Genomic DNA, 18,348 nt, shown 5'->3' with positions numbered 1-18,348 from the left:
GAAAGATAAATACAGAAAAAGCCAATTAAAAGCCCAGCATGCCTTGATAGAATGGATATCACCTGCTGCCTCTCATGTCAGAGTTCGAAACTAAGATAAACTTAGAGTTGTAGCCATTTTAGTATAAAATAACAGTATGCTCTATCCCGGTATGTGTTGTGAATGACTGACAGCTACTACCACTCCTAATTTCAGACTAATATCTAGTTAGTTAAAGCCATTTGTGTGTTTACTAAGTTTGCTTTGCTATGGTGCTCATCATGAATGGAATGCAATAAAAATAAAACAAAATGCCAGACACAACTTGATGAACTGAATGGTTTCTTAAAGAAAACATCTTAATTGTCCCGGTTTATTGGATTTGTGTCCAGAGTTGACTGATGGTTTTCCTGCATAAACAGAGTCTGGCTGTTTAAAGTTTATTTCTCATAACAGTGAAGATAGGAGAGTGTTCTGGGAGTAAAACACTGCTATATAAATAACTATATATATTTTTTTTTTTCAAAGTCTCCTGGGTAAGATCTCAAAATAGCCTTAAAACTTTTGAAACTCGTCCAAGGCAGAAGGAACTCAAATGAAGAGAGGTGAATCATCAGCAGTAAAAGAAACAAAACTGAACCAGGAAGGTTTGCAGCGTGAGTGTCAAGGAGAAGAGAAAGACACAAAAAAACACAAAACCATAAAAGGTTTTTATGAATAAGCCTCAGTCTCTTTGGGATGTTGCTCTTCAGACGCTGGTGAAACAAAAGTAATGCAACGCCTCAGTTTATAGGAGACAAAGGGAAAAGGCGACCCTACAGATTTTATCATGCCATCGAGCTGACTTGCTGCCTCTGTTAGTGAACACAATAAATCTTTCTGAGTGTGAGAGTGAACAGTTATGTTGCACGCTATAAAAGCAAACAGTGAGCCTAAATGCTTGATAAAGCCTGAGGGGAGCTGGAGATTTAGGTGATAAATTGGTTGAAGTTGGTTCATCAGCACTTTCACTTAAACACAAAAAAACAAACAAACAAAAAAAATCTAACATGCAAACCAATCTCTGCACAGACAGAAAATGACAACAATGATGCACATGCAATATTAAACATATTTTGTGTGGATGTTGCTCCTAGGAATAATTTAAAATAAAATAAACTGCTCTAAGTCTAACATTTACTTCCAGTTGATTCTTCTGAAGACATAAAGATGCTTACCCTGGATCAGATCCTGACAGAGTGGCTCTCTGACTTCAAACCAAATTCAGCCTCGTTTCAGAACAATTTTAATACACAGGAATAATTTCAGGAATCAAAAAAAATAAATAAAAATACTGAACTATATTTAACAGCCTTTGTTATTGATCTATTGAACACTAAATGCACACTTACATTTGTTTAAATCACATTTTTCTAAAGTCTTTTATATTATGTTTAGGTTATCAGAAAAAACTGATTCAAAAACACCTCAATGTGCTGAAAAACAGCCCAAAGTGTTATTGATTCTTCCCTCTTCTGTAAATTAAAACAAGATTGTGAGCCTTAGCTTTCCTTATTTATTTAGCATTGTTTTCTAACAAATAGATTAAGAAAATTATTAAAGAATACTTGAAAACAAAATGAAACCCCCTCCCATCATTATAAATCTTTAATGAAGCCCTTGAGCTGCCTGGACTTCAGGCTGAGATGATGGCGCAGGACACAGGCACGGTTGAATCTTCAATGAAGAGCAAGAGCAGAACTGGAACTGCCACAAAGCCTCCATATCCTGAGCCATCTGCACGCCGCCTGCACCCCGCCTGCACGCCGCCTGATCCATCAAACCACCGATGAAAAGTCACTCCTCACAACTCTCCAGGGACCCGGCTCATCCACCGGTTCCTGTCACTCTGCTGTTGGCCACCAAACTGGACAGTTTCACTCCATTTCTGATAATCTTTAACTTCAGCTGTCTTTAATCTTTAAGGAATTAAGAAACGCTGGCAAAAAGGAAGAGGCAGGTGTTATCTTTATCCAACATCAAAGAAAAACAAAAAACATTTGGAGAACAATTGAAGATGTTTTAGGTGAAAAGAAACTAAATCCTAAAGTTTCAACAATAAAATTTGTTCTTTAATATCAAATTCATGACATGTTTACTTCCTGATGATTACAGCAGAGAAGTGAAACGAAGCACAGCCACACGTTTCTTCTGAACTCACTGAATCCTCCTGAATGTTACCTGAAATCAGCCTCCACAAAACATCACAAAAAAGGTCTCACTTCTCCTAAAAGTTGCTGCCGTAACTCATCTGAAGGAGTAAGGAAGCTTTTCAAAATGTTTATGAGCAGAAGTTCGGATCTTATTTTAGCAGTGTGGTTTGTAAGAACCGTAACAAATCATGCCACAATATAAAAATAATGAAATTTAAGTTGAATTAGAAGTAAATATTTAAGTCATCCCAGCCACCATTAACTCTCATCTGACAGACATGATGAAACGCAGCCATGAGCTCCGACAACAACGAACAGATGCAGCTGGGCTACATGTCAGATTGAATCATGGCTGGATTTAAACGACAGATCCAGAACAAATATTGGTTTAATAAATACCTGTTGCTTCTGTTTCTGTGTCCTCGTGTCTCCACTGGCACCTCTGTGGGAAGGAGTTACATTTTGATGAGAGGAGGCAGGAAGCAGGCAGGATCGTCTGGATTTTGTCTTCGTGCAGATGCAGGATTTTATCCTCCTAACCGCTGCCAAATTGCACTTTGATTGAATGCTTTTATCCCCATTCCATCAAAAGGTTAGTGATCAGATTTAATTTAATATGTGTCCTGGCATCTGTTATGTCTTTATTTCAGCAAGTTGACTTTCATTTCTGTAGTTTTAGTCCCTAACAGGACGTAGGGCTCATATCTTAAATCTTCCAAATAAATTATTTGATAAAATTATGATGACTTCTAATATACTCATGTTTTCTTCTTCTTTTCTTTTGTACACAGTGAAAAATAAGGGGACATAGAAAGTACATTTTTGTCCCTCAGGATCCAGTTTGAAATTATGTCCCATAAAAATGTTATTGTGCCTAACAAATCTCAATCTAAAATCCTCAAAAACTTAATACTTAAACGAACAAATTACAATCTTTTATCCACCATGTCTTGTGTTTACTTGATAAAGAGTTGATTACCATCTTAAAATATATTTTTAAGATTTGCAACTACAGCAGCAACGATAAATATGAAATTATAGTTATCTGCTTTTTAAAATTATTTCAAACTCTGATTTTTTTTCTTGGTAAAAAAAGGAGACACGTCTGGGTTTATTAGATGCAAAGAGGTACAAACAAGAGAGTATCAACAATAAAAGTTCTGACAGTTTTTATAAATTTAATATATCAATATATAGTGATTTATCAACAGCTTGATTTCATAGAAACGTGAGTGAGACCATTTTGGCATAAAGTACAGATATTCCATGTGAGTACAGAAGTTGCTAAGTTTTAAACAACCCCGCCGCTTCCAATTGTCTTTTTACAACCCACCCCGACCCCCCCACAGACACACAACACAGAAACAGAAAGACTAAAAGTATACAGGAGCACAAAACAAGGCACCAATAAATTAAAACAACCCCCCATCTTTAAAAAAAAAAGCACAATAAAATTAAATTTAAAAGAATTAAATACTAGAGCCCGCTGTGCTGTTAAAAGCTAAAATAGAACAAAACATTCGGAACAAACAGGAGAAAAAGTAAAAACACTTTGGCAGATTATTATTTTTTAGTTACAATCAAATATTAAAGAAACCCAGTGCTCTTGTGTACAAATAAATTCATATATAGTCTACGCTTCTTTTTACCCCGGAAGTTTATGTACAAGTCTTTTTTTTGTTGTTTTTTTTACAGATACATTTAAAACATTATCAAAAGGTTTTTGCTTTATGAAAACGTTTTATTTACATGTCATGATTCAAAACCATTGGACACAGGACCCCCACCACCCCTCCCTCTTTATTTCCTCCCATACTAAGAATGTCACCTCTTTACACAGTGCAGAAGGCTTCTTGAAAAGGTTTGTGCAACAAACAGCGCAAAATAATGCCTGTCGTGTGGCTGAGGAATGGACAGAACAGAACTTTGTTTTCTTGCAGGCGATGACACAACTTGTTGAGAAAACACAGGTGGAAAGTTTCACAAAAGCTGGAGTATTTTCATTTTATCAGGGAGAATGTGTCCATAAGTTATTTAGCAAACAGATTTCACAACCTTTACAATTTCTTTCCCACACCCTTCATTTAATACTGGCTGGTAGAAAAAAACACTCCCCTTCAAGTATTTAAACATCAACTGGGAATGATTTAACAAGGAGAGAGAAACAACTACGACCCACTTGTGGATTCAAATCAAACAAAAAAACTAAAACATGATTAAAAAAGGAAGCAGTCGATTGAGAAAAGTCACACGGGGTCAACAGGAGCTAAAAGCCAGCCAAGACGAGTCACTAAACGTTTCCTTCCACTGTCCAAAGCTGCAGCTGCTTCTTCCAGCTCAGTGCGATTGTTCTCCAGTTTGCAGGTTCACATTTGGGAAGAGTTTCCATTTCCAGCTTCATGTTATTAGTGTGGCTCCACATTATTTACTCCAGTGTTTAATTCTTCCAGTGTGCGTCTGCCTGCCGAGAGACTGAGAGCCCTTGTTGAAGAATTGATGGTCGAGATGAAAATGGGAGGGTGGGAGAATGAGAGTGCACAGAGACAACAACGCCAACTTTCCTCAGTAAAACGCTGCGATTCAGTAGTATGAAAAGGAAAGAAAGACAGGAACTTTTACTGCTAAAATGGAGCATAAAGAGGTGAAGTAGCGAAGTAATGGATGTTAAAAAGTGGTTAAAGTGGTGTGAGTCAGGTACTTGTTCAGAAAACAACAAAAAAAGGAGTTTTGAGTTTGAAAGCAGGAGGATAAATCAAGACAGCTGTTAAATCTGCTGTACACGTCAAGATTTTGAGTTATCAGGACAGTTAGCATGATGAGGTAAAAACATGCAAGTGAAAGGAGTTTAATTTGACCCATTTTATAATAACACGAGTAAATCTATTTTCAGTTATCAGGAATAAATTACTTATGTGTGCAGGAGTTAAAATAAAAGTTAAATATTTCAATGAGCAGTGCAATATGAGATGTTCTACTGAGCAGGTGTGTACAATATTGATTCTACACTGTAAAACACTCACTTTTATTCTTAGCAACCCTGTCACCTAGAAACGACAAATATTTCAAACACAGTAAATTATATTTCTGCTGTTGTTATTGCCCTGCTTCGTATATATGAATGACTGAGTCTTTGACATGAAGAAAAACAAACAAACAAAAAAAATGTTCCAACTTGAATATACATATTTAAAACCAGCCTAGCTGTTCCAAAAAGCTGAATGCACTGTACATTTCAAGTTTGTTTACTGTATGCAGAATATCCTTCTCAAAGCAGCAAACGTTGTTGTAGAATAGAAAAACCATAAAGAAATTTAAAAAAAAGTCTCAGCCCGAGACCCACATTTCAAGTATGCTTACAACATAATACCTGCATTACAGTAACTAAATAAAATCCACATGTGTTCATGAACACACAGCAAACGCTCTCAGAATGTCAGCACAAGGCAGAATTGTCAAATTATTCCGAATAACTGCAGCTTGTTGTTTATCAGCTCGACCAACAGTGAACAGTATCAGTTAGTACCTGCACTTATATACGAAACGACATCAGTGCATCAGGTGGAGCAAAAGTTCACATTGTGCCCTTTACTACCACACCACTTCCTGCAAAAATGAAGAAGTTGTGAAGGACTTTTCACTGTGTCCTTCAGCGTAGACAGTTCCTCTGGAGGTGACCACAAAGTAGACCAGCCAATCTGTCTGCACACTTTAGCAATAATAACTTTCCCACAATGTCACGCTCAGGCACCTAAATAAATAAGCAATTTATCCCCCTAACTGCAAACTCTCAGCATGGAACTCCATTAGACCTGAGGCGAACACGGACAGGAAGGAAAACGTGTGCAGTGCAGAGCTGACTCAGCTCAGGGTTCAATCGACAAAGTCGAGGATTTATTTAATCTTACATTTACTGAACTCTGACCTGTGGCATCTGTTGTCCAACCTTTCATCTCCTTTAGAACAGAGAGAGGCTGTGCAGGAAACAGAAAAATGGCACAATCCTATCTGTAAGTGACCACAACTTATACAGTGTGATACATTTTACTTTGCTTTATTTTAAGCAAAAGATGGAAGCAGAAGGCATCCCCATTGTGGTCTCACACACTGCCTTAAAAACACATGGTATATGTGTATATATATATCTGTTAAATGACAACAAGAGGCCTTGCTTACATGCCAAACGTACCTACAAATTGCCAAGCGTAGATCATAAATTGAGAGGAAAGTGCACCATCTTTCTAAGGAAGTGAATGTCAGAATGCCATCAAACTACACACAATCCAGCAATATAAATCACCCACCATTCATCTTCCAAGAACACAACTGCTCCCAGGTGGTGTATAAATCCTGGCAGTCAGGTCCTACCTATTTGTCTGTCTCCTGCACCTTTCTGTTGTTTTCTAAGCTTTAGAAGCCAACAAACCTTTCTGAAAGATACAGATAAGTCCCAGAATTGTAATAGTTTTTGATTATTGTTGCATATAAAACTGTGTTTAGCCAGCACAGGAAGACACAGACACCTCTTTTCTTTTGCATGTTTTCAGTATTACTGGGTTTAGAAAAAAAAGCACCTCATGAGGCCAACACATCTGAAATCCACTAATGCTCAGATTTGTTAACTTTAGAGTGGAAGACCAGTGTTTTATATTTAGCTTGGACATAAAAAACTGTTTTGTTTTCTACTTGTACAATACATTAAATGTTCAGAATATGACAGCTGCTAACTACTGTAACTGTTTCTAACAGCTACCTTGTCATTCTGTGATAACATCCTTTAGTGATCCACTTCTGGAACAAAATATGAGCAATTATTACAATTTTCAGTGGGCATAAAGTCTGTCTGATTCAATGGGTTGGAAGCATGTCTAAGGCAGGCCAAAGGAAGAACAGCTCTTTCCACTGGATCACACATTTCCTCTCTATCCAGCTTTGAAATCAAATCAGCGCCGGGCTCAGTCAACCCTGGCGTATTACTGATCTGCTCATACAAAACAGGGCCACTCAAAGCCACAGCGAACACTCAGTGACAGCACAGAGTGATTTCTTTCAGATGCGAGTAGTTTTTCTGCATCGTCTCATCCAGCTGCATTGTTAGAGGGGTGGAGGTGGAGGAGTAGTCACGCCACGAAACAAGCAGCAAAGCCAGTGAGGTCACAGAAATGGAGCTTTTAAAGTTCAGCGTTTTAACGTTCAAAGTTGCTGTGCAGCAACCTAAAGATTATATACTGGAGTCATGCTAAATAAGGAGAACAAAACGAAATGTGTGGACCCTAGTGCCGATCACAATTAGGCCAGAAAGTTCATTATTGACTTTGTGCTAAAACAAGGAGAGGGGATTACCCATAATCCATTGTCTTTTCTGCCATGATGATTTTTGCCTTAAGGCACAACAGCCCTCTAGTGACACAAATCTGCCAATTCCACTACAAAAAAGTTTTCTTCATCATTTTTTCACCCCCAAATCACCTCCAAACGTGCACACAACCCCCCATCGTTGTGCCACTCCTGTCCTCTTTGCTATTTTTAGCCTTGAATTGTGGCACTGGCTACATCTGAAAGGCTGAGCTGTTAAAAAGGAAGACATTCTCCCTTTCAAAAACAAACAAAATTAAATTGTGGTTGTCAATTTGGGATCTAAAGAAAATACGATCATAACATCCTGGCTTTCTGCTGAACTGTACAGAGTTATCTGCAAATTTGATCAAGCTCACTTTTAGGACTTTGCACTGACAGACGCCGTTTACATATTTAACACTTTTAAATAAATAAAACCGTTAAACTATAAGAAAAAACCCACAAGGATTCCGCCTTTTTTTCCACTTACATAGTGGCCATCAAGCCTTTCTATCTACAATGTGCACTCAGATTTCCAAATGAGGTTAGTGTGGAAGAAATCATCAAGCAGCATTTCACACACCACTACTGTTAAGGAGAGGCAGAGGGAAGAGAGGAGTGCAGCTGAGGCTATTAAACTAACACTAATGACAGTAGTAGTGGCTAGTAATGGTAGTATTGTTACTCCAGAGGGGAAAGAAGGAGAACAATTGGAATTTACAAGATGCTCAGGTCATCCCTGCTCCCTAAAAGGGGAGACAAAATGAGGACTCCGTCTCATTCTCCTCTGTGTTGTACTGGCCTCATTGTAGTGGTGCAGAGAAGAAGGGGCCAGGAAGGGACTGGGGGGGGGGGGGATGTCAGGCTGCATCCCCCATCAGGGATAGCCATCATCCTCCAGACTGAGTGCCACGCGCTGCAAACAGCAGATAAAAAGATGGTTACCACAGTAGGAGAAAAGTGACACTGAGCACAGACAAAAATAAAAATAAATAAAGCATCACAACAAACTGAGCGGGACAGAGGAGTCAAGGAGGAAACCCCAAAAAAAGAAAGAAGAAAAAAAAAAGAGCAGCTCTTTTTGCTTCTCGCCTTCTCTCCCTGACCTTTTTTAATTGTCTCCCGCCAAATTCCCTTCATGCATTCCCCCCTCCTTCCCTCGGCTGCTCCAACACTGGGCAAGGATTGCAGGTTACTTGCTTACGGCTGCAAATTTCTGGCTCACATAATATCAACATGATTTCTCTGGCTGCCTGATCTGCCTCCACTACAAAAGGTGAGAAAGGTTGAAAGAGGAGAGGAAGAGAACAAGTGTAACGATCAAAGACAATAAAGGAGATTTGTACAGAGATAAATAATAAAAATGGGAAGACAAGAAAAATAGTCCCCTCTCTCCTGCTCTTCACTGAAGACTGTTGTTCTTTCGACCTTGAATCTTAATCGTGCACCTGTTTCTTGTCCGTGTGTGTGTGTGTGTGTGTGCGCACGTGCATGTGTTTCTAGCCTGTCATTGTGCCAGGGATACCCAGAATTCTTTGCTTTATTACTCCCCTCTACAGAGCACCACAAAGAAATCTGTGTTACCATGCCAACCGATCAAAGCACAAGACTTTTCAATATTTTTTTCAATATCATTACCTATATATATATATATATATATATAAAAATCCAGAAAAAAAGGGACAAATATTGAATTTATTATTTTTGCCCAGCTTGAGAGCAGTTGCATAAACCAAATATATATATATATATATATGGTTTATGCAACTGCTCTCAAGCTGGGCAAAAATAATAAATTCAATAAATTCAATATTTGTCCCTTTTTTTCTGGATTTTTATTTCCTAAAAATGTTTTGAGAATTACTTAAACTGCAATGACGAGAACGTTCAGCAGAACAGTCTGACCTTGTGTGCCGAGTGCTGATCCGCATTCTCCTTGTAAGAATTTCCAAATATAAATAACTTTTATTTCATAAAAATTGTTTTCTTAAGCTTTGGTTTTCAAATGTTTGGATAATTTTTTTTTCTTTCTTTTCTACACCATTATTATTTCTTCAAATTCTCTCTGACAGGAATGTTACCTTGTGGCAAACATTTAGTTTCCTGATCAACCTCTTTGAAACAAAAGAGACTAAACTGTGAGTTTTGTGAGGAAACATGGAAAATCACCACAACCAGAAACTGACATCATGGGAAAAATAAAGTGTTGACCATGGGGATGTGGTGTTGATAAATGTATGCACAGTATGAATATGATTGGTGGATGTAAAATCAAACAAAGTGTAAATGCTGTTGTAAGTGGTGCTCTCAGTGATTACTGCAAAAGTGATATGTGAACTTTGGGAAGTGTGCATGTGCAAGCCTGTTTCCTCGTTCCACCAGGCTGACCTCGTGCATCCTCCCATTTCCCAAAAAATTCCAAACACCTCTTTTTCCTGCTGTTTTTCTCTCATTTGCCACTGGAGAGCATGGGCGCCCCTGAGTACCAGTGAGAGTTGCTGTCTGTGACGCCGCTCCCCAGTGGAAGTGCTATGAACGGCTGGCTGTGGCTGCCACTCACTGCTGGGTAGATGTGGCCGATGGACTCGCTGTGGCGCCCGATGTGGATTTCGTCGTCGTCGTCTTCTGTGGTTTTGCGGTAAACGGGGTTGTCGAAGTTCATGCTCTTGGTGTTCTTGCGTCGCCAGTTGCGCCAAACCAGGTAGCCGCCGGTGCAGAGTAATCCGATGACCACTGTGGCAAGGATAGGGACTGCATGTGTTTAACACACACACAACAACAACACACGGCGGGAGCGTTAACACAGCCCAGGGGACACGGAGCGGCACTTAAAGCACTCACACACATAAACAAGGCTTACAGAGTTTCTTTTCATCAACTGAAGGCTCATCATTTTGTCTTTAATAAGATTCACCACGTAGCATTGTTAAGACATTAGTGGAAGCCTAAAAAAAAGAAAGTCAAGTCAAAGTAGATTTTTTTTTTCTATAGAACTCCTAAAAACCTTAAAAGACCAAAGTTCTGCAGAGGTTAGAAAATATGGAAGCGCAAAACATGTCACATTCTATCTTTGATTAAACCAAATATATATATAGTTTAACTATTGTTTGGGTTTGCTCATTTAAAAAAAAATTAAACAATAAAAATAGTAATTAGGTTTATTTTATGAACAAAAGAAAAATACATCTACCTGTAGCTTAAAAAAGAAGAGGTGGATTTTTTGCAGCAATTTATCAGATTTTCTAGGTTTGTTCATTATTAAAGTAATACAAAAAATGACAAAAACAAACAAAAAAACAATGAGCCTTCATGTTGTGAATACTCTTTCCTCATTCTCCTACATTTTTTCTCAAGTTCACAAAATGAAAATCATATAAATTTAATTCACGTGCAGAAGTTTCAGTAATGACTACTTGCAGTCACTTTCATGCACACACAATAAACCCAGTCTCCAATATGTACACACACATATCAATCCATGCAATCATGCAGACTAAACTAAACAAGCGTTCGGATAAAATCCAGCAGCTTTTTGAACCTGAAGGCGTTGATTTAGCTTTGGCTTTTCTCTTTCCTTAAAAGTCCCCCAAGGTTGTTTAACTGCCATCAGCATATTATCCTGGCTCTCCATTTGGGCTATGATTTATAATTTTGCACTTGCCTTGACTGAGAAATGAAACACTATCTGCAGACGGCCCGGCTGTGGTGTTTTTGGATGGCGTTATTAGGAGAATGGAGGAAGGAGAGAAGGGAGTTTGGAGGATTTGCGATAAGCGCTGTCTCTCTCCTCTCATTACCATATCAGCATTATTGCCTAACTGCCCTGCAGAACCAGTGTGTGTGCGTGAACAGAGGGAAAGTGTATATGTGGCTTAGTATGTTGAGAACCCAACAGCCACATCAGCAGTGTGTCAGGATTGAGCGATAAGATGAGTTTGGGTTAGCTTGCATCCACAGATGTTTTCTTTATGGAAGCCCCATCTTATCATATGTTTGTGGTGTAAGCCCAGGTTATCCATGCCTTAACATGGCTCTGTCTGTCTTTGTTCTTTTTCCTAAGTGCTCTAAAAACAGCAGCTTTTGTCTCATTTAGAATATTTCACTCCAATTAGAGAGCGACATAACAGCCTGACTTCCCCTAAATACTGATAATCATTGCTGGGCCGCTTGTGGAGCTGTGGGTGGTTCATTACTGGATGAGAATGGAGAACTGGGGTGCAGAAATCCAGTCCTTGTGGACTTCCAACAATAATTAAGGTTTCAAAGCTGCCAAAAATGCAGAATTGGGGGAATTTGTGGCAGTGATGACTGGCAGAAGGACAGAATGAAGGATGAAGGGTTAACAGTCTCAGGGGGTTGTTTTAATGAGCTGACATCTCAAATGTGGAGAATAAAAGGAGGACAAAAAATGGCTTTATAACATTTCAGAGTCCCATGACTTATGAAACTATTCAATATTCTTTATAAAAGAGACTTTAATTAATAGCGTATGCTGCCACTAAAAAGGTCATTTGCACGTTCAGCTGATTTCTCAGTTAGTTTAGGCATGAAGGTATTATATATTTCCATATAATATGATTTTTTTGTTATAATTGGCGCTAATAGAATAGCTTTCCTAAGCTGGTTTGAATGAAGTAAAAGTGGCTTATTATAAAATTTTAATCAATTATTCCCAATTGTGTCTCCTTAATGAGCAGATTCAAACCAACACATATTTAAATATTGGTCCAAACGGCAAAAAATAGGTCAGAGAACTGGACCGACTCAGAGGCAGCATACGATAAGATCACAGTGGGAACATGTACTTAATGTTGTAACAGCTGGTAAAGTGTAAAGAAAAAAAATCCCATTTGCTCAAATCTTATTAATAATGACATAATGTTCCCATTACAAAGGCCTGGTCATTTATTGAATGACGGTTTACTGATGGCTTCTTCTAGCAGGGAGGCTGGAAAACTTGGTACATTTTCTCAGTTTTAAAATATTTCATAGTAAAGCCTCACTGCTGTATCTATGTTAGAAAGACACAGGTATCTATTACTTGAGGACACTTCCAAAACCCAACGATCACTCATGCATGCATTTAATCACATGCACACAGCAAGACACAGAAATATCACAAACACAAACAATATGCAGAACTTCAGAGACAAGCTGAGATGAAGGAGCGAGGAGGAAGAAGCAGGCAGGCAGAAAGCAAAGACAACAAGGTGGGACGGTAATTGAGTACTCACCAATCGGAATGACTATTCCCAAAACAGCGACCGTGATGTTGTTACCTATGAGGTAATGATCACTCGCAGCTGTGATGAATCAGCAGGGAGACACAGAAAAACAGAAAACACAAACTAAGCAAAAAGTTTTGCTCCACACCACTTCCACCCCAAATAACCCCCCAAAAAAGGAAAAAGTTTGATTAAACAAAAGGACAGTGTGTTGGAAAAAAAGCATATTTGCTTAATAAATAGACAAATAACACATTTACAGACTTTTTATTTAAAAACAGGGTAAATGAATCGTGGATGAGTCAGACCAGGATGACATAAAAATGCTATGAAGGGCTCCGTAATGCAAGAAGGAACAAAAAAAACAATACCGGAACGTAAAGTTTCAGAACAAATTTGGATTTAGGAGTTTACAGAGACGTGACTCTGATGGAGAAACTCCAGGTGAGCTAAAGTAGAAGTTCCCAAACTTTTTAAGTTTTGATTCATGAACTCATAACCTTTACTGTCACTAGCTGAAGGATAAAACTTTGCTAATAAGATTTTTATCAAAAAGTCTCAACTGTTTCTGTTTATAACAACTGCTTTTTTAAAAAAAATCTTTTTTGTAACACTTAAGGCTAAATATCCTATTGAACATCTTTCTTAAAGCTGTACTGATTCCTGCAGATATGCTCAGGATCCACCACTTGGAGTTTCCTGACCCACAGTGGGGATCCTGACCCCAACTTTAGAAACCACTGACCTAAAGCACATACTGTACACATCACCAGGCTTTTGTTTTCTGTTTCATCTTTTCAGGTGGTTTCATGGTGTAATACAATGTGAGTTTAATACAGACACGCAATAAAATTCCAGTTCCTTTCAATTTTCACCCCAACAGGTTAGTACTGGGCTTTGGCACTAACCCTCCTCTCAACCCTTCCATTAGCAGCAGGCTAGCCGTTTGCCAAAGTGTGATCAGATGGCTCGAATAAAGTCAAGTGAGGAAGATTAACAGAAGAGATCACAGCGCTGGCCCTGCATACCAATTGGCTCTATCTAGAAAGAGACTGTGAAGTTCTATGCATAGCAAAGAGGCACAGATGGCATGTGATAGACGATAAACACATCATTTCTCTTGAATGCAATAAAACGGGAAAAACAGTACCCATGCGTGCACACACCCACCCACACACACACACGAACAATATTTAGAAAAAAACAAGAACAGGAGTTGTTGTGACTCCAGACAGAACAGCAAAGCCTGCGAGTTCTGAGTCAGCAGAAGTGAATTTGGCTTTTCTTAAAGTATGAGTGAAGTCTAGTGGGTCCTAAAACTCTAAAAAGGGGATTAATAGAATCTTATTTAAAAGCTGTTATTAACGAGGACGTTTTCAAGACCAAAGGCAGAAAGAGGCAGTGAAAAATCTCACTCTCATTAGGAACAATATCGCTGGAGGGATATTAAAAAAGAAAACTTCAATAAAAGCTACTCTTAAATATACATATAATCATATTTGGCTTTCAGTATAGCTGTATTTTGTATATATGACCCTTTCCATACATTAAACAATTATCAATAATCAAAAAAACACTACACTGTAAATAAAATAATACCCTGAAAACTGTCTGCTGTAATAAATCTGCTTTGAGATGGTCAAAAGTAATGCATTACTCACTATATAAATGAAAAAAAAAGGGTTAAGGCCCAGTCTGTACCAGTATGTATGCCATATGTACCTGGTATTAATATACTCAGTATATATTAGGTACATACCTGTTTGTTTTATGTATCGCAACCAAAACCAAACAATTCCTTTCGGCCTTTTTAACATTTGCATCTAAAGTTATATTTCTTTGGTGATTGTTTTTGTAAAAAAAATAAATATGCTGCCATTAAGAATATCCTGTACAGTTTGCATATATGAAAGGTGCAATAAACTTCCATCTATATATATATATTTTTTTATCTATACTGTGCTCTGATTCAAGAATTGTTTATATGGATTTATTAAATCTATTATTTTTTTTCCTCATTTATTTAATTATATAGCCATTTATTGAATTATTTATCTTCTGTAATTTTGTTTTTGTGAAAGAAAATATAAATAATGACTAAAATTGGCAATGCAGAGGACATTTATGTAAAACTTTTAAGGACAAACTTTATCGTACATGCCTGCAGGCAGTTGATCACAGTTTGGGGAAGAACAGGCAATGCAGACTTTAGTTTTCATAGGATGAGCATTATTAGGAGATATTTTTTAAGGCACTGTTTACCTCAGCTCTTGAGCCTCTCAGTTAATTACCCAAATCAAGAAGAAAGGAAATGGAAAAACCTCTAAGAGCATGGATATTTTTGAACTTTGGTTACCAGCTGTTGTTTATACCTCATCTGTCTTCGCTTAAACTCCTGGTTCTTCCTCGCTCCACAATGCCAGCCCCACTGCTGCAAAAGCACAACAGCTGATGCTGGCAAACTTGACATTGTGCACTGAGTTGAAAAATACAACACATGGCCTGTGGGTTTGGAGACACGTTTTGTTCGTGCCCCCATTTTATTTTAATGTGTGTCTGCTTTCACCTCTAATCTGAAGCATTTCTGGAGAGGAAGTTGACAACTTCAGAGACTCAAAGGAAACATCTTTTTGCATCTCAGTAACATAAAATACTCATCTACCACAAGAGATGCAGCAGGCATTCTTTTTTAATTCTCAGAAAATCAGTTTTACTCTTGCCTTGTTCTCATTTTGTCAGTTCATATCCCCATAAAAATGCACAAGTTTTTCTTCCAACAGTGATGAAATATTTAGTTATGTCCTATTTTGTTCTGCCCACTCTTCATTTTCTTTAGCCTCTTTATTGCCTTTAGCAAGCAGAAAGATAAAGCCAGTAAATTGGTCAAAGACATGTTTCCAAAACCGTGTGTTATTTTTATTCTTAAATGTACTTCTTACCCTCATGCCTTTAATTCTTCCTTTTTAAAAAATCAAACTCACCTCAGACTTACTTCCTACCATTTAGCTTTTTTCTTGCCTACCTGTCTTTGAAATTAGTGTGAAAAGTCAAAAATGAAAACACATTAGTGCGAAATCAAGTGTTTACACACAATACAGCACTTTGTCTCTATCAAATGCTGTTTACATCCTTGTATTTTGTTTCAGGTTTTTGGTGCACATCTGAAAGCAGCTGCTCCTGCACTGTAAGTCCTCATGACCTCAATTTTAATGTTTTTTGTTTTTTTAAACAAGTGCTGATTGTATTTTCAGTCACAGCCAAGATATGTTTTTTTCTTGGCTGACTGAATGAGTTTAAATTTGAGTTAGGGAGAGGGGGAGAATTTTTTTTTTGACATTGTTGAATTTGGCAGCGATCCAAAAGTGAACTTTTCAAACTAAAAGCTTTTGAAGTGCAATAAATAAAATTAAAAATAAATATCAGTATGTATAAAACAGTGAATGTTGTTAACAATAAATTTGATGTATCTGTTATGAAAACTATATTATTCTCTGGCAAAACCAGACTTGACAAGTATATTAAAACATACGTCTGATATGTGATAAAATGGGAGAGCAAAATCAGAGATGTAATAATCGAAGCAACCATTGTGTGCTTAGGGCATGTCTGGTTGGGTTACTGGAAACTGAAATGCACTAACCCTAACCCTGGAGACCAGGATTTAACTGCAAATGCAACAATCCATTGAACTGTATGTATTATCACAACCTTTTGCTTATTTCTTAAGAAAAAAAAACCATGCAAAGTGACTTTCAACTACAGCTGAAACCTAAATAACACTTTTCTGCAGCACACCGAATTCTCAATTTAACCTTGAAGTTCTAACAAAGTTTATTTTCTGCTTGCAAATACAGTTTATATTTTAGCATATCTTTGCAAACCAATTGTGGCTTTTTATTCTTTTCATTTTTCTTGACCTCCAGTAAAACATGAATGGTGAGAAAATGACAAATGTTGCCAGTTTTAGAGAGTGAAAGACAGGAGGAAAGAGACAGCAGGAAGGGCAGTCAGCGATAGAGAAAGAAAGAAAGAAAGAGTGGCTGTCAGAAAGTGCTGGATGAGTGATGAACGGTGGTTGTAGAGAATGGAACGGACTATCGTTTGTACGCTCTGACACCTCTGTTGGAAACTGGTCATGAGGGACCAAGAGTAAGAAGACGGAAGGACTTTTTGTGAGTGTTTTATGAGTACACAAGTGAGAAAAGGAGAAGAGGAAGAAGTCATGCAGTGGATGGACAGATGGTTAGAAGGACAAATGTAGGGGAGGAGAAGCAAGTGATGGGGAGGAAGCTGATGTTAAGTAAGTACTGGTTTTCAGCTTCCTGCTGCTTTAATGGCAGGTAAAAATGGTGGTGGGGGTTTGCATGCCCACTGTTCTTCCACTTCACTCACAACCTATGGACAACTTTCACACTGTGATACATACCTCTGTGGGACAGGTTGGCATTGGTCTCTTTTTGAATGCTGTTGGGGACCACCAGGTCCAACAGGGGTGTGTGTGTGGATGTCGACGTCTGACTGCTGGTGCTGTGGCTGGTCGTCTCTGTGCTCGTGGCGGCGTGTGTTTGAGGATGCTCTGTCGTTCTGCTGCTTCTGGAGGTCTGAGGAGGGGCTGGTGTCGTTAGGTGCCTGGTCGTGGGCCTCGGCGTGGCAGCAGCAGAGGTGGTGGTGGTGGTGGTGGTACTTGTGGTGGTGGGAGTTGTGGTGGTAGTGGTGGTGTCAGGGGTGGTGGTTGTTGTAGTGCCTGTTGTGGTGGTTGTGGTTGAAGTTGTAGTGCTGGTCGTGGTCCTGAGTCGAACTGGACACAAGAAACAGAAAAATAAAAACATTTTTATGATGCACTACTCTGGGCTGTGGTAGCTCGGTGGTCAGTGCCACAGTCCTGTAATCCTGAGGCTGCAGGTTCGAGCCCAGGTCGTGTCAGGAAGGACATCCGGTGTAAAAGCAATTGCCAAATCTTTTGTGCAGGTTTGTATTCCCTGAAGGAATGGATATCATCCACCGACTTCCATGCCAGAGTTTTAAACTAATGACAGAGTTGTAGCCATTTTGGTCAAACCTTGAAACCAGCACAAAATATCACAAGTCAAGTCAATTAGCTGTGGTGGCCATCTTGAATTGCATTTACTCTGAAAGTTAATCAGTTGTAGATGTACACCCAGTATTTATTTTCTGAAAGTTTCATTAAACTTCATTGTGAGATATTTTGCAAACAGATGAACAGGGCTGACTCCAACAGTTACTGCAACAGTTTTAAGCAAAACACATGATGCTGGTGACATGGTGGTGCTTAAACAACCAAATGAGTAAAAAACAGTATTTGTCTGATGATCGAAAAACACATCTCTTTAAAGCTGCTTCGACTAACACTGAAAACAGCAACAAGCAAAAAGGAACTGATAGAGACTTTTATGTCATGAAATAATAGAGTTCAGCAGAAATATTTGTATTACATTAGGAAATCCAAAAGCTGCAGTGTGCCAACTCAACACTCATGCTCTCTCTCTCTGAGACTCTGAATGATGGCCCACATACATCACAATCATCTCTTTCTCACTTTTCTCTGAGTCAGCTCATTTTGCCTCACCTGCTACAACATGAGGTGTGAAACTAGAGCA

The 18,348-nt window shown here is 38.4% G+C and overlaps 1 protein-coding gene across 4 annotated transcripts in view; it reads right to left on the bottom strand.

Moving 5' to 3' along the window:
- Positions 1-3,325: 3,325 nt before the first annotated feature.
- The window catches only part of lrp8 (low density lipoprotein receptor-related protein 8, apolipoprotein e receptor), a 140,857-nt gene continuing 125,834 nt past the window's right edge, over positions 3,326-18,348 (bottom strand). The window contains exons 16-19 of one of the 4 annotated variants that reach the window (XM_017420476.3): positions 17,157-17,528; positions 12,740-12,808; positions 10,066-10,238; positions 3,326-8,421 (exon numbers count right to left, since the gene is read on the bottom strand). In XM_017420476.3, coding sequence (XP_017275965.1) covers positions 8,383-8,421; positions 10,066-10,238; positions 12,740-12,808; positions 17,157-17,528 — 653 coding nt within the window. In that variant the 3' untranslated portion in view covers positions 3,326-8,382. Of the gene's footprint in view, positions 8,422-9,297; positions 10,257-12,739; positions 12,809-17,156; positions 17,529-18,348 lie in introns of those variants that run through there. The other 3 variants (XM_017420475.3, XM_017420474.3, XM_017420473.3) reach the window with 3 other exon arrangements.

This window comes from Kryptolebias marmoratus, linkage group LG24, assembly GCF_001649575.2.
Source record: "Kryptolebias marmoratus isolate JLee-2015 linkage group LG24, ASM164957v2, whole genome shotgun sequence".
Lineage (NCBI taxonomy): Eukaryota > Metazoa > Chordata > Actinopteri > Cyprinodontiformes > Rivulidae > Kryptolebias > Kryptolebias marmoratus.
The sequence above is the reverse complement of the archived record's forward strand: the minus strand, read 5'-3'. Positions and strand labels throughout refer to the sequence as shown.